Source organism: Triticum urartu, chromosome 4A (assembly GCF_056163025.1).
Source record: "Triticum urartu cultivar PI428250 chromosome 4A, HENAU_Tu73, whole genome shotgun sequence".
Classification (NCBI taxonomy): Eukaryota; Viridiplantae; Streptophyta; class Magnoliopsida; order Poales; family Poaceae; genus Triticum; species Triticum urartu.
Genome location: NC_141876.1, coordinates 245,359,459 through 245,374,413, shown reverse-complemented (window position 1 = coordinate 245,374,413; position 14,955 = coordinate 245,359,459). Strand labels below are relative to the sequence as shown.

General features: G+C 49.1%; 1 protein-coding gene across 5 annotated transcripts; it reads left to right on the top strand.

The window, feature by feature from the left end:
* The first annotated feature begins 995 nt into the window (after positions 1-995).
* LOC125551628 (uncharacterized) lies at positions 996-4,447 on the top strand. Of its 5 annotated transcripts, none has more exons than XM_087518225.1 (5): positions 996-1,316; positions 1,423-1,597; positions 2,340-2,453; positions 3,530-3,587; positions 4,223-4,447. In XM_087518225.1, exons 1-2 carry the CDS (start codon positions 1,011-1,013, stop codon positions 1,510-1,512), a joined length of 396 nt encoding a protein of 131 aa, XP_087374351.1. In that variant the 5' UTR covers positions 996-1,010; the 3' UTR covers positions 1,513-1,597; positions 2,340-2,453; positions 3,530-3,587; positions 4,223-4,447. The 5 variants fall into 5 exon arrangements, with proteins under 5 accessions (XP_087374351.1, XP_087374350.1, XP_048570855.2 ...); XM_087518224.1 differs by having other exon boundaries at positions 3,522-3,587; XM_048714898.2 differs by lacking the exon at positions 4,223-4,447 and having other exon boundaries at positions 3,530-3,786.
* Positions 4,448-14,955: the final 10,508 nt, after the last annotated feature.

Genomic DNA, 14,955 nt, shown 5'->3' with positions numbered 1-14,955 from the left:
GGTGGCGCTACGTCGGGGCGGCGTCGACCGAGGGCGCGTGCCGGCGGAGGAGAGGAGCTCGTTCCGGCGGTCGGCATGCGGAGAGGGCGCCGCGCTCCGGCGAGGCGTGACGTCATCCGGCGAGGAGGCGGCGATGCCCGGCGACGGGGTATGACGGAGAGAGGAGGCGCGGCGAGCGGCACGCTCGGGCGCTGGATTGGCGGCGTGAGCGGCGTACCGGGCCGGGAGGGCCGGATCTGGGTAGCGGCGGGCCCGGCGGCGGCGGAGCGGGTAAGAACTGGCGGAGTGACACGTGGCGTGACGCGGTTGGGTGCGGGCGACGACGGTGCTGACGTGGCAGCCCACGATTGGCCGGGGCGACATGTAGGGGAGCGGCGGACATGTCCGGCGCGGCGCAGATGCGTCCGGACGTGCGGAAGAGGAGTGGATCTAGGTTTAGACCCGGATTTCAAGGGAGATGCACATATTTATAGGTAGAGGGAGTTAGGAGAGTCCAAATGAGGTGCAGTTTTTAGCCATGCGATCATGATCGAACGACCGAGATGATGGAGAGGTCTTAGGTGGGTTTTGGGCCACTTTGAAAGGGTGTTGGGCTGCAACACACACGAGGCCTTCTCGGTCCCTCGGTTAACCGTTGGAATATCGAACGAAGTCCAAATGACACGAAATTTGACATGCGGTCTACCGGTAGTAAACCAAGGCCACATGACAAGTCTTGGTCCACTCCGAAAACGTTTAACGCCCGCACACGAAAAGAGGTAGAAAGGGACACCGGGTGACATAGGAGCGCCGGATTGCAAAACAGACAACGGGGAAAAAGCTCGGATGCATGAGACGAACATGTATGCAAATGAAATGCACATGATGACATGATATACAATGCATGACACGCAATCAATGACAACGCAACAACAGCGAATAACTAGAGGACACCTGGCACATCGGTCTCGGGGCGTTACAGGGCCGGCCAGCGATGCATGCACACAGGTGCCGACCACGACCGCACCAGCATGGCCAAGTGGGATTCCACCTACCCGCGCTCCAAGCAGCGGTCAACCCCTCCCCGCCGCAGCCTCGCGCTGCGCCGCAAGCGCTCGTCCCACCGTGTCGCGTTGGGGCTCTCCTCTAGAGACTCCGGCGCGTCTGGGGCGGATCTGGAGCTGGCGGTGCCCAAGCGGCGTCGCAGCATCGGCAGGTCCACCACCACAACCTCCTCCTCCTCCGTGCAGAAGGGCAACGACGGCCACGCGCGTGTGAAGCGAGGCGCGCGGCTCGAAGAGGCCGGCATCGCGCACTTCCTCGCCGCGCTGGAGCGGGTAAGTTAATACGCTGGACGTCTCTCTGTCACTCCATTTCTGTACCTCAATTTCGATCGCCTTGGCTAATGATGCATTGGTTGGTTGTGCGTGCATGCGCGCTCAGACGTGGAAGAAGATGGTGGCGGGCGCGTCGAGGATGTTCGTGGAGAGGCACCGGAGCAGCCACATGCAGCTCATCAGCGACATGGTCTAGCAGATGAGATCACCTAAGCTACCGCCCGTCCAACCGCCTTGGCGCCGCCGTTGCCGTTGGATGTTCAGTTTCTATCTATGAACAAGTATGCGTCACTTTTTCTTTTTTTTTGACCAAACACAAGTCCCCTTTCTAAAACTGCAGCCAAGCAGTACTTGCTACTGGAATAATCCCATGAATGAATTCTTTGTTGTGGTCAACTCTTTCTTGTCTCTCTACTAGGATTCATGCACCAAGCCTAGAGTTAGAATTTTGTGTCAGGCTGCTAGTAAATCAGGCTCTACTCTGTCGAATAGCATGTTGGATAGCACCTGTAGTTAATTGCACGGACATATGGATTTTCGTTCATTTTGTACGTATGTTTGTTTGTTCATGCTTACGACTTTGGCTAAAACACGTTGGATGCCCAATTCCTATGGTGAACCTTTTGGTTCAAGCAAGCAAACTCATGTTCCCTTTCTATGACTGAAGCCAAGTTGTACCTACTACTGGCATAATACGATGGATTCATTCTTTGTTTGTGGTCAACTCTTGTCTGTCTACTGGCATTTGTGCGAGAACCTGAATGTTGTGTAGGCTGCTGTGCTTTACTACCAATAAACTAGTTTGTATTCTCTCCAACTGCAAGTTGGATAGCCTTGCAATTAATTGTACAGACATGAATATGATTTTTGGTTCAATTTGTAGTATGTATATGCTTAAGACTTTGACTAAAACTAGTTGGATGTTCAGTTCCCCATGAAGGTGACCAATCCCTAGCAGTGCTCATTGGTCCTTCCTGTTAATTTCACCTCATGTGATTTTAATCTTTGTTTCTTGCTTTCCAGAGCGACCAAGTTCTCTTTACAACAGGACATCTGAGTTCGTCGTGGTGATGGCAGCTGACATGAAGCCGCTCAAAATCTCCTTGACCTCCCGTCATGTTTCTTGCGGACGGCAAGGTAGAAATTCTGTCCATATACATCATACTAATGCTAATTAATTTATATGTTGTAGCTTGCGCGATATGGTCATAGTGACTGTTAAGCTCGTAATTCTGTATGTTGTGTTCAAGTTTTCTCTAATATAGATTTCTCAAATCTCTCTCTGAACTTCTCTAATAAAAAATGGTGCTAACTATTAAAGCTCTTCGTGGTGACATGTTTCTTTTACCAATACAATAATATATTAGCACTCAAGGACTGTTCGAGTGATAGGCTGTTCATACTATTAGAGAAGTGAACTAATTAAGCTATTGCTTTCCCCAACAACAAAAAATAAACACGGCAGTTGAACAACTTGTATCCCTTCACTTGGAAGTCTATGAAACTTTCTGTAACAGCAGTGCATCACACTTTATATATATGTATGAGGCTGGGTAGTTCAAATCTACTTTACTTCCTAACTCATTCATATATATGATGGAAATTGTGCAGGTTCCATGGTGCCAAGTGGCCTTTGGCCATCTTGAATTGGGATTCCAGTAACAAGTAGATGGTGCTGCCACACTCAATATTTTAATTTGTTTTCTTTTTCTTTTTGGAGAGATGTTAATCACCCAGTTTCCCTATTAATAACCTGAGAACACTTGCCTCCTCCCCAACCCTCGCCCCAGCCTGCCGCTGCTGGCTTGCTGCGTTGCTGTCGCCGCAGCAGATAATTATATTTTTGGGACTCTGTTTCTATGCTCTGCTCGATAGCATTTTGGATATTGATTGGACACGCTTTATATAAAACGATTTATCTTGTACATTGCTCTGCCTAACTTGTAGGAGTATACATGAAACTATACTTGTCAAATATCGATACTTGTCAAATATCGAGTATCATAGCTGAATAATAACGTCTTGTTTTCTGTTCACCGAATCAAAATTCTTCTCTCTTTTTACGATCACTCCATCTTACAACCATCAATAAGAAAAACACTTATCTTCATATTAGGATTATTATTTTCTTGTCTGCAATATTATAACAATTCTTCACTCTTTTTACCATCAATCCATCTTCTTACAGTTGCATGTTTTTTTTAGCTGTCCAGAAGACCAAGCCCAAGGAGGAAGCAGTTGTTCATCACTGAGGACAAGCAACTCCAGCAGGTTGATGCCATAGATTCATAGTGTACCTTCTATATGCCCATCCAGTTCTGTGATTTGTGTCTTGAAACCCAAAAACCCCATGCCCATGTGGGAGGAGAACCATAGTTTTTTGCCTGTGGAAAATAATATCCTTGGCTGAATCGACTTGAGGCAGTTTCTTCAAAATTCTTGGAAATAATTTGGTAGTTTCTTCCGGCGAGGAATTGTTTCATACTGAAGTTTACTGGTACATGTGTGGTTTGCTACTATTGCTTCGTTTGGGTTGGGTTGGTTCCAGCGGGGAGATGTGCACGCACACTGGCAGCATGAGCTAGCAGCCATGATTGCCAGCCAGCCACCACCATGTAAATGTAATAAATGTGTGGCCTATCTAGTGTGCTGCTGATAGAAATATAGATGTGTGGCCTATCTAGTGTGATGCTGATAATCTGTTTTTACCTCACTTGGCAGGCACCATAATCTGTTTTTTCCTCACTGTACTGTAGGAATAAATGTGTGGCCTATCTAGTGTGCTGCTAATAGAAATATAGATGGAAGATTTGTTGACCAGTTAAATTGAGCTTATTGTCAATTCTTCTTATAAGCTATGTTTGGTGCTGCCTAGAGGTTCTTATTCTTCTTCTTTTTTTGCATAGGTGAAGTATGAAGTGTGAAGCCGTGAAGCCTATCATCAAGAGTAGCATATTATGTATTATAATATCAAGCAAAGTGTAATATTAGTCAAAGTAGCATATTATGTATTGTAATATTTAGTGTTGTTTTGGATGAATTTCATTTGCTCCATAATCTGTTTGAAATATTGACTGTGTATATAATTTCCATACCTATGAAATGGAAACCGGACCAGGGGGACCCACTTATGAAAATTGGTTGACAAATTTTGAAATTTCTGATGTGTGGGTCCAATTGTGATATCAGCATGACAAGTGGGACCAGCGCAAAAATAATTTGGCTAAAAATAGAAAATTAATAGTAATGGCCTAGAAATTAAAAAGGCCGAATAGTTGGGCCTGGCCCATATAGCTGACCAAAATTAATAAGAAAAAATATATAAAAAGACTGAATTGTTGGGCTCAGCCCATGTAAACCACCGAACTGGACCGGGTTGTATCTTATCAACGATCTTTTCAATTGGTCGCAATTTTGCCACGTCAGATTGACACGTAGGATCCTACGTGGCCTGGTTACAGAGCTAGTGACCAAAACAGAAGGTCATAGAATCAACGACCTTTTGATTTGGTCATGGAATTCCACGACCTTCTCACAAGGTCGTTAATTTCAGTTTACGACCGCCAGCTTTTGACCTTCTATTTTTGGTCACAAAAAGGTCACAAATAAAAAACAATGACCTTTTAGTGACCAATAGTGATGGTCGCAAGCTGACATATTTCTTGTAGTGAAATGACTAAGGAGTTAGTCACGAGGTGATGTATTACGAAACGAGTAAAGAGACTTGCCGGTTACGAGATTGAACTAGGTATGAAGATAGCGATGATCGAGTCTTGGGCAAGTAACATACCGATGGACAAAGGGAATTACGTATGTTGTCATAACGGTTCGACCGATAAAGATCTTCGTAGAATATGTAGGAGCCAATATGGGCATCCAGGTTCAACTATTGGTTATTGACGGGAGAGGTGTCTCGGTCATGTCTATATAGTTCTCGAACCTGTAGGGTCTGCACGCTAAACGTTCGATGTCGATTTGGTATTATATAAGTTATGTGGTTTGGTGAATGAATGTTGTTTGGAGTCCCGGATGAGATTGCGGACATGACGAGGAGCTCTAGAATGGCCGGAGGTAAATATTGACATATAGGACAATGCTATTTGGTCTCCATAATGGTTTCGGGATGCACCGAAAAGTTATCGGAATACCGGAAGGGGTTCCGGAGGCACTGGGAGAGTATTGGGCCTTATTGGGCCATGTAGAGGGAACACACTAGCCCACATGGGCTGGTGCACCCCCTTTAAGGCAGCCACATCCAATTAGATGGAAGGGGAGGAGCCACCTCCTCTTACCATATCCCGAGGAGGGGAGGAAGGAAAGAAGGGAGGCGCCTCCTCCCTTTCCTTCCCCCTTGTGCCAATTTTTGGCAGGGGGCGCGCCAAAGGGAGGAACCCTAGGGCTGCCGCCGCACCTCTTGGGGCACCCTAGGGGCTGCCTCCTCCCCTCCCACACCTATATATATGTGGGGAGGGGTGCCACACAATACACAGCTTATTCCACATCATGTGTCGGCACCCCTCCGCCTCTAGTTTACTCCTCCGCTCTAGATCGTCGTAGTGCTTAGGCGAAGCCCTGCGGGATTGCTTCACCACCACCATCACCATGCCTTTATGCTGAAGGGACTCATCTACTAGCTTGCCCCGCTTGCTGGATCAAGATGGTGAGGATGACACCGAGCTGAACATGTGCAGAACACGAAGGTGCCATGCGTTCGGTACTTTATTAGGCGGACCATGAAGGTGTATGACTACATCAACCGTGTTGAATAAACGCTTCCTCTTATAGTCTACCCGAGATCGGAAACTCCTCGGCCCCTGGGTCTCAGATCGGGTAGGGGTTCGGACTCAAACCCACCCACCCAGACATAAACGATCTTTCCCACATCAGGCAAGAGCCCCATGAAACAGTACATCATTATTGGGCCAGATTCCTCCTTGTGATGAACAAGGTTAAGGACTGCCACAAGGAAGACACAGTCTCACTTTTCTACAATAATTGCACGGACAAGGGAATCCTTAACGCCATAAGTCGCCGTGACATAGACGCTTCGCCGACTTGGCGTCCATAGTATGAAAGTACTGTGCGATGGAAAGTGCCTGGAAACCCGAAACGAAATTTTGGGATAATCCGGCTCCGAATATACACCCAGTCTGAAGTAAAAGGGTGCACTATCATACGACACCCGAGTTAATTACAAAGTAGCAAAAACCCTCTACAGGGCGTGGAACCGTATTGGAGGGATGGCTCAACGGACCCTGCAAAATTCATAGTACAGCGGATACCATACCAACACACAACCTTAGAGCATGTTGGATACTCCGGCAGGTGGCCAAAAGCGGCGAGGATCTTCTCATCCCAGATGCCACAAAGCACCATCCCAGGGATAACAATACGGTATTAACAGTCTCTGAGACCTTCGCATCAAATAATAGGCGCAAGAGAAACACTCCGCAGCATTGCCGAAATCTGCCACGTAGCAGTAATAAATCCATGGAGCGACACGGCTATTACCTTCAATGCCAGTGACGAACCTAAATTCCGAACAGCCCGAGCACCAGCTGCACTGGTCCTCAGTCCAATTGTGGATGGCTTTCGACTCACCAAAGTACTCATGGACGGCGGCAGTGGATTAAACCTCATCTACGAGGAAACTCTTCAAAAAATGGAAATAGACTGGAACCACGTTGAGCAAAGCAGCACAACCTTCAGAGGAATCATCCCCAGTCGGGAAGCACGTTGTGCTGGGAAAATCACACTAGATGTGGTATTCGGCACGCCGGAGAACTATAGGTCCGAAGAAATTACATTCCAAGTGGCCCCATTCAGTAGTGGATACCACGCCCTCTTGGGATGGGAGGCGTTCATGATCTTCCATGCCATACCCCATTATGGGTACATGAAGCTCAAAATGCCCGGGCCCAACGGAATCATCACTCTCGTTAGTGATCCGGACACAGCACTCCGCGCCGAAAACAAAACAGCCGCATTGGCCCTCGAGGCATTATCCGAAGCCCTTTCGGCCGAGGAATTAACTGCGCTACGCTCCATAGTGGACAGGGACGACGTGATACTTGACAAGAGATCCAAGTCCACCTCTTTTAAACCAGCGGATGAAATAGTCAAATTCCAAGTCCACCCAACGGACCCTACAAAAACAGCCTCCATCAGGGCACAGTTAAACCCTGCCGTGGACGACGAAACTACGAGAGTTCCTGCACGAGAATTGGGACATATTCGCCTGGCACCCCTGAGACATGCCAGGAATCCCATGCAGGCTGGCCGAGCACAGCCTCAATATCCTAAAGGGATTCAAGTCGGTCAAGCAGGCTCTTCGGCGTTTCTCTGAACCTAAGAGACAGGCTATGGGAGGGAACTAGCCAAGTTATTAGAGCCCGGATTCATTAGAGAAATAAAACACCCAGACTGGCTAGCAAACCTAGTGATGGTACCAAAGAAGGACAAATCCTGGCGCCTATGTGTCGATTTCAAGGACCTCAACAAGGCTTGCCCAAAGGATCCCTCCCCCCTCCCCCGCATCGATCAAATTATCGATGCCACCGCACGACACGAGTCATTGTGTTTCCTCGACGCATACTCCGGCTACCACCAAATCAAGATGGCGGAGTCCGACCAAGCCGCAACAGCATTTATCACACCATACGGCCCATTCTGTTTCAACACAATGCCTTTTGGGCTCAAAAACGCCGGCACAACATATCAGCGCATGATTCAGACATGTCTGGAGAAACAGATCGGCAAAAAAGTAGAGGCATACGTAGATGATGTGGTCGTCAAAACCAAACACGTCGACTCTCTAATAGACGACTTGAGGCTCACTTCGACAACCTCCGAACATACGACATCAAGCTCAATCCAGAAAAATGCGTTTTCGGCGTACCAGGCGGAAAGCTCCTGGGTTTCATTGTATCCAGTAGAGGAATGAAGCTAATCCGGCCAAAATTCGAGCTTTGTCACAGTTGGCTACCCCAACAGACCTCAAACAAATCCAGAAATTAACTGGATGTGTGGCGGCTCTAAGCCGCTTTATCTCCCGCTTAGGAGAAAAGGCATTACCCCTTTATCGCCTCCTTCGGTGCACCGAACACTTCGAGTGGACGGACACCGCCACAGCCGGATTGGAAGAAATAAAAGCCATACTGGCAACCAACCCAATCCTGGCCGTGCCAGACATTGACGAACCAATGTTGTTATACATCGCGGCAACTCATCAGGTTGTAAGCGCAGTGCTCGTCGTCGAACGAGAAGTGGACGGACATAAATTCCCTCTTCAAAAGCCGGTATATTATGTATCCACTGTCCTCACTCCATGCAAATCATGGTACCCACATTATCAAAAGATAGCCTATGTGGTATTCATGGCATCCCGGAAGCTGCGACATTACTTTCAAGAGTGTTCGATTACAGTAGCCTCGGAAGTGCCACTTAATGATATTATAAACAACCGCGACGCCATGGGCCGGATTGCCAAATGGGCCATTGAGCTCCTCCCGTTCGACATAACATACAAACCTCGGCGAGCCATTAAATCGCAAGTATTGTCCGACTTTGTCGCCAAATGGACGAAAGCCGAACTCCCTAAAGAGTATGGCGCATACTCCAATTGGATCATGCACTTCGACGGCTCCAAAATGCTGGCCGGTCTGGGGGATGGCGTCGTCCTGACGTCTCCAACTGGAGATACCGTTTAGTACGTACTGCAGATACTGTATACAGACTCCAACAACGCAGCCGAATACGAAGCCCTGTTGCATGGTCTTCGGATGGCAGTCTCCATGGGCATTCAACGCCTGGAGGTGCATGGGGATTCGAACCTCACAATATCCCAAATAAATGGAGACTTCGATGCCAAGGATCCAAAGATGGCGGCCTATCGAAACGCCATCCTAAAGATGTCAGCTCGATTCGAGGGGCTCGAATTTCACCATGTGGCTCGGGAAAACAATCAGGTGGCGGATATCCTCGCCCGCATCGGCGCAAAACACGACGTGGTCCCCCCCCCCCAACATCTTTTTGGAGAGGTTGTTTAAGCCATCGGTGGTATGGGAAGGGGACACCGGTAACAATAGTCCGGACCCGGCCAAAATGCCCAATACCGAACACTCTGACATAATCGGAGGCTCTGCCACCGAAATAACACCTTTAGCACACGTAATAATGGTCGTCATCACCCCGTGGACAGAACCATTCCTGGCCTACCTAACTAGGCAGGAACTTCCCGAGGACCAAAATGAGGCACGCTGCATTGTGCGGCGATCTAAAGCCTACAGGGTCCACAAGGGAGAGCTGTTTAAGAAAAGCACTACCAGAGTCCTTCAATGGTGCATCTCCGAATAGGAAGGGCGGAAGCTTTTGGCAGAAATTCACGCCGGACTCGGCGGCCACCACGCCGCAGCCCGGGCCCTTGTAAGCAAGGCCTTCCGTACAGGTTTTTATTGGCCGACGGCCCGGGCAGACGCACAGGACTTGGTCCAACGCTGCGCCGGTTGCCAGCTTTTTGCAAACCAAAGCCATATGCCACCCACCGCCCTCCAAACAATCCCCATTACCTGGCCTTTCGCGGTCTTGGGGCTTGACATGGTTGGACCCCTTAAAGGGGGAACCCATAAGAAAAAATACTTACTGGTCATGTTGGATAAATTCACCAAATGGATAGAAGCCAAACATTTTAAAACAGCTGAATCCGGACCGGTGATAGACTTCATATCCGGGGTTGTACACCGTTATGGCGTCCCCCACAGCATCATCACTGACAACGGCACGAACTTCACGGCCGACGAGGTAAAACTCTGGTGCAGCAACATGGGCATCAAGCTCGATTATGCTTCCGTCTATCAGCCACAAACCAACGGCCAAGTTGAGCGAACAAATGGTCTTATCATGAGCGGCATTAAACCCAGATTAGTGCGGTCCTTAAAGGAGTCTAACACGCACTGGGTAGAGGAGCTCAACTCCGTACTCTGGGGGCTGCGGACCATGCCGAATCGCACTACCGGATATACACCCTTCTTTATGGTGTACGGTGCAGAGGCAGTTCTGCCCTACGACATAATTCATGACTCACCTTGAGTGCGCATGTACGAAGAAAGAGAAGCCGAGCTCGATCGGCAGGACAGTCTGGACACCCTGGAGGAGGAGTGCGACGTGGCAAAAGCCCGTTCCGCATTTTATCAGCAACAGGCTCGCAGATACCAAAGCAGAGAAATACAGGCCAAAATTTATAACGTTGGCGAGTTAGTTCTACGCCTGCTGGAGAAGAAAAAGTCCAAGCTCGAGCCCAAATGGGAAGGTCCCTTCATTATTGACCAAGTTCTGACCGGTGGAGCGTACCCTCTGCGGGATGCATCGAATAATCGACTTGAGCCGAACCCATGGAATGCAGCCAGGCTCCGAAGATTCTACGCCTAGCGCCGGACTCTATGTTCGTCTCCTTCCTCTGTCCATTTTTTGCATATACATTATCTGTCTTTTTTCTCTTTCTTTCTTTTATTCTTTCTCTAGGCCTTCAAGGGACAACTTGTGCCTCGCTTGCACATTATAGATGCGCTAACCACGCTCATTATACCTGGGGGCTTCTTACACAGAAGCTTAATTATCTATCTGGGCTTCACGCCCTGCACATGTATTATTCTTCTGCATGTACCTTTCTTCGCCACTATATGCATCGATATGAGAAGTTTTGGCCAAGCTGGGTTGCCTGGCTCTTGTATTTATGCCCTATGTTCCCGTTAATTCAGCTAGGGCATAAGGGGAGCACCTCTGCGATTGTTACTGCCGGGTCAGTCGGATGTGTACCTCAGACTGGGTGAAGCCGAAAGCTAGCGTTCTTAAGGAATATTCGGTCGGCCAACAGAAGATGATTTTTATTTATTTATTTTCCATATGTGCCCCTAGATGTTTTTGCCTGCGTTTCCGCTCGTAGTACGGACATGCACTTTAGGGCATGCATACCCAGGGAAAGGAATCCTTAACGGAACTATTCTCCCTGGAAGATGTTTCCTACTACCCATGTAATATAACATAACTAGTTGGGCACTTGTCTGTTCCAGCACTAATGACCCCTACGCCTGGTTTCCACGCCTACCCCAGTTCTTATATAACTGGGCGGGTATTCGGACACACTCCGGATTATCGGGTCCCGAGGTTGAAGCGAAAAGGTCCGCCATGACAAATGACCTACAATCCGGCTAGAAGGCATTATACATGTCACTTTAATTACATAGTCATGTAGACTAACTAAATTCCTCTTCTATATCATCCAACAGGCGGTCTAGCCTACAATCCTGTTGGGAATACTTTGCGGCTAATTCTACTTGCCCATACACTAAGCTAACGGGGATCTCTTTCCCATCGGGCCCCACAGGTCCGACCTCGGCCATGTGGTTCGGGTCAGTCTTGGTATACCGCGTCTTCACCATGGCCCAGGCTTCCCTGGCACCTTGACGGCAGGCCGATATCTTCCATAATCGGAAGCGCCGTAGTGCTCCCTTGAGCTTCTTCGCAAGCTCTCCAATGCCTTCTGGCAGGGAGACGGCTGGCCACAAGGCCTGAGCAACACCTTGCATCACCTGCCGAACTTGTTCGTGCAGTTGTGAGAGCTCGGATAGAAGATCACCCGCAAACCCGGGCATCTCCTCCGCGGGACGACCCGTCAACATACCTGCAGACATAACTCTGTTAGCCGGCTTCTCCGTCGACCCCTTTTTTAAGGGTTCGTTCAAGCACTTACTGAAAATGCCGCGTTGAAGCCGCTTATTCTCCTTCTCGGAGTCCGCAAGCTGGCCTCGAACATCTTTTAGTTCCATGCTCAGCTTGATATTAGCGTCTTGGAGATTGTTTTTCTCCCGCCTGACCTCAGTCAGCACACGTTCGCCAGCCTTTAGCTGTCGTACAGCATGCTGCTCCTCCGGATTCTCTCCGGATTCATCGGCAATATCTATTGTTAGATCTGCAGCCACGCCGCACGCTATATGGTACCTGTCATTCTTTGAAAGAAATGTTACTAGCTGGGGACTTTTAGGTTCCTTCAATGCGGCAACAGCGGCCCGAAGTTGGGTCTTGCATTCCTCCAACTCCTGTGACAGTCGAGTATTCTTCTCTGTAAGAACCTGCACAATAAGACGATCCTTAAATCAGTTCTGCTAACTGTTTCAAGTCTCAGGGGCTACTGATACATATAATCATCAAATTTTCTTACCCGTATATCTTTTACATACTAGTCCACGGCTCTGGCTAGACCATTTTGAGCAGCACGGAGGTACGCCTCTCCAGAATTGAAGGCATCAAACGCCTTTGGTGAGAAGCAAGCGTCGCGGAGTATGGCCCGGCGACGCCTATGATTCATGGCGCTCTCCACTTTTGAATTCGTAGTGGATAGCCTATCTGCATCCTCTGTAGGGGGAGTATCCGGTGTCTGCCCCATGTCGGCTTCCGCCTCTATGTCCGGTCCTGGAGCCCGACTGGTGGAAGCATGATCGGCAGCCTTATCGGACATATTCCGGCGAGCATTTTTTTCTGTTAAAGAAACATGGACGTCATTACATTTCAAGAAAGACAACAACCACGGAGCGGGGTTTCCGTCATACCTCTGCATCGGCGTCTCCATCTTGACCGCCTTCCTTTTTGGCCTGCCCGGCCTCGGTGCCTCTTGTTGGCGAGTTGCTGCGGGTTCGGCATGGCGTCCCGAATGCCTTCCCTGTAAAACACCATATGTATATGGTAGGTGAAGTGTCTAAAAGGGGATCCTAGTTTTTGGAGTTGGGATTTTTGGTTTTTCTTACATGCGACGCGGGAAGCAGTCTGGGATAGTCGGCCGTAATGGCCACCAGGGCGTCATCACAGCTTAATTGATAGAACTGCCAGTCTATCAGATCCATGAATATGTCCGGATCTTCTTCGAGTCCGGGACCGAGGGCCCGATCAGGGTCCTCTGGTTGTGGAGATGAGGTGCTGACCTCCCTTATGGCTTTTCGCAGTTCCTGCCGCAAAATAGCAAGGTGAGTACCTACGACAAAGAATGCGGGAAGAATGGGAGTAATGAGATATAACTCACCCAGCTTGGAGGGTTGTACATGGATAATCCATCCCGTGGGTTGATGCGGATGAACTCCTCTTCCTCTCCCTTGAAAAATTCGGACAATTTTTTTGCTAAAGCGGCAGCGTTGTCCGGACCCTTACGCCCGCAACGGGTGGCGTCATCTTCCCCGTTAAAACACCACAAGGGGTGCCCTCGATATTGAAGTGGTTGCACTCCCCGCATTATGCATATTGACATAACCTCGATTACTGTCAATCCTGATTGAGCCAGCGCTTTAATCCGGTTCATGAGGTAAAGGACTTCTATGTTGTCTTCCTCCTAGGGGGCTCCGTGGGCGCCAACTTCAACGTTTCTTTAGAGGAGCACTGCTGAACTCAGGAAGACCCCGCTGAACAGGGTCCAGAAGGGGGACGTCCTCCATATAAAACCATTCCGAAGGCCAGTCTTCAGACGTCTTTTTCGGAATACCGGACATGTATCCGGTTTCGGTGATGCGCCATATTTCGGCTCCGCCCACTTGATAAAGTGACCCCTTCTGAGTGTGAGGGATGAGGCAAAATAACCTTTTCCATAGCTCGAAATGAGCCTCGCAGCCCAGGAATAACTCGCAGAGGGCAACATAGCCGGCGATGTGTAAAATGGAAGCAGGGGTGAAATTATGCAGTTGGAGGCCGTAAAACTCCAGGAGCCCGTGGAGGAACGGATGAATCGGAAATACGAGTCCCCTCAATAAATAAGGAACAAGGCATACCTGCTCCCCTGTAGAGGGGTTGGGGAAGCTCTCCGCTTGCTCCCCGCCATTTTAGGTGGCGAGCCCGGCTCGGACGTGCAACATATACGCTGGAGGGAGAAATCCCTTAGTATGCAGTTCGAGTAATCGGTTGTGTGGCACTGAACACCTCTCCCAATCACCGGGCTTAGGACTACGGGGGCAGGAGGAGGAGCTGCGGAGGTCGGCCATGCTAGAGTGGATCTTTCCGAAGCGCGCTCCGATGGATTCTCGCTAGGGGAGGATGGTATGGATTGGATCTAAGAATCCCCATCCCTTTAATAGACAATTTATTTATCTGGCTAGGGCGGGGGGCGAATGTAAAAACGCCCTGGCGCCTCGCATTCATTCGACGCGTGGAAGATAGCCCTTATTGGGCGCAGAACCCAAGAGGTTCAACATTTATGGGACCGGACACTGCTTAACAATCGTTCGAAATTTGGATAAAAACCCGCCTTGCAATGTCGAAGACAACACTTGGCGCCGGACTCATCGTCATTGAAGCCTGGTTCGGGGGCTACTGAGGGAGTCCTGGATTAGGGGGTATCCGGACATCCGGATTATATCCTTTGGCCAGACTGTTGGACCATGAAGATACAAGATTGAAGACTTCGTCCCGTGTCCGGATGGGACTCTAGTTGGCATGGAAGGCAAGCTAGGCAATACGGATATGTATATCTCCTCCTTTGTAACCAACCTTGTGTAACCCTAGCCCCCTCCGGTGTCTATATAAACCAGAGGGTTTTAGTCCGTAGGACAACATAAAATCATACCATAGGCTAGCTTCTAGGGTTTAGCCTCTCCGGTCTCGTGGT

Bases quoted from the DNA above. Each gene is read 5' to 3' on its own strand.
- LOC125551628 (XM_087518225.1), top strand. From the start codon at position 1,011: ATGGCCAAGTGGGATTCCACCTACCCGCGCTCCAAGCAGCGGTCAACC. The intron at 1,317-1,422 runs GTAAGTTAATAC...ATGCGCGCTCAG, and splicing joins TCCTCGCCGCGCTGGAGCGG to ACGTGGAAGAAGATGGTGGC.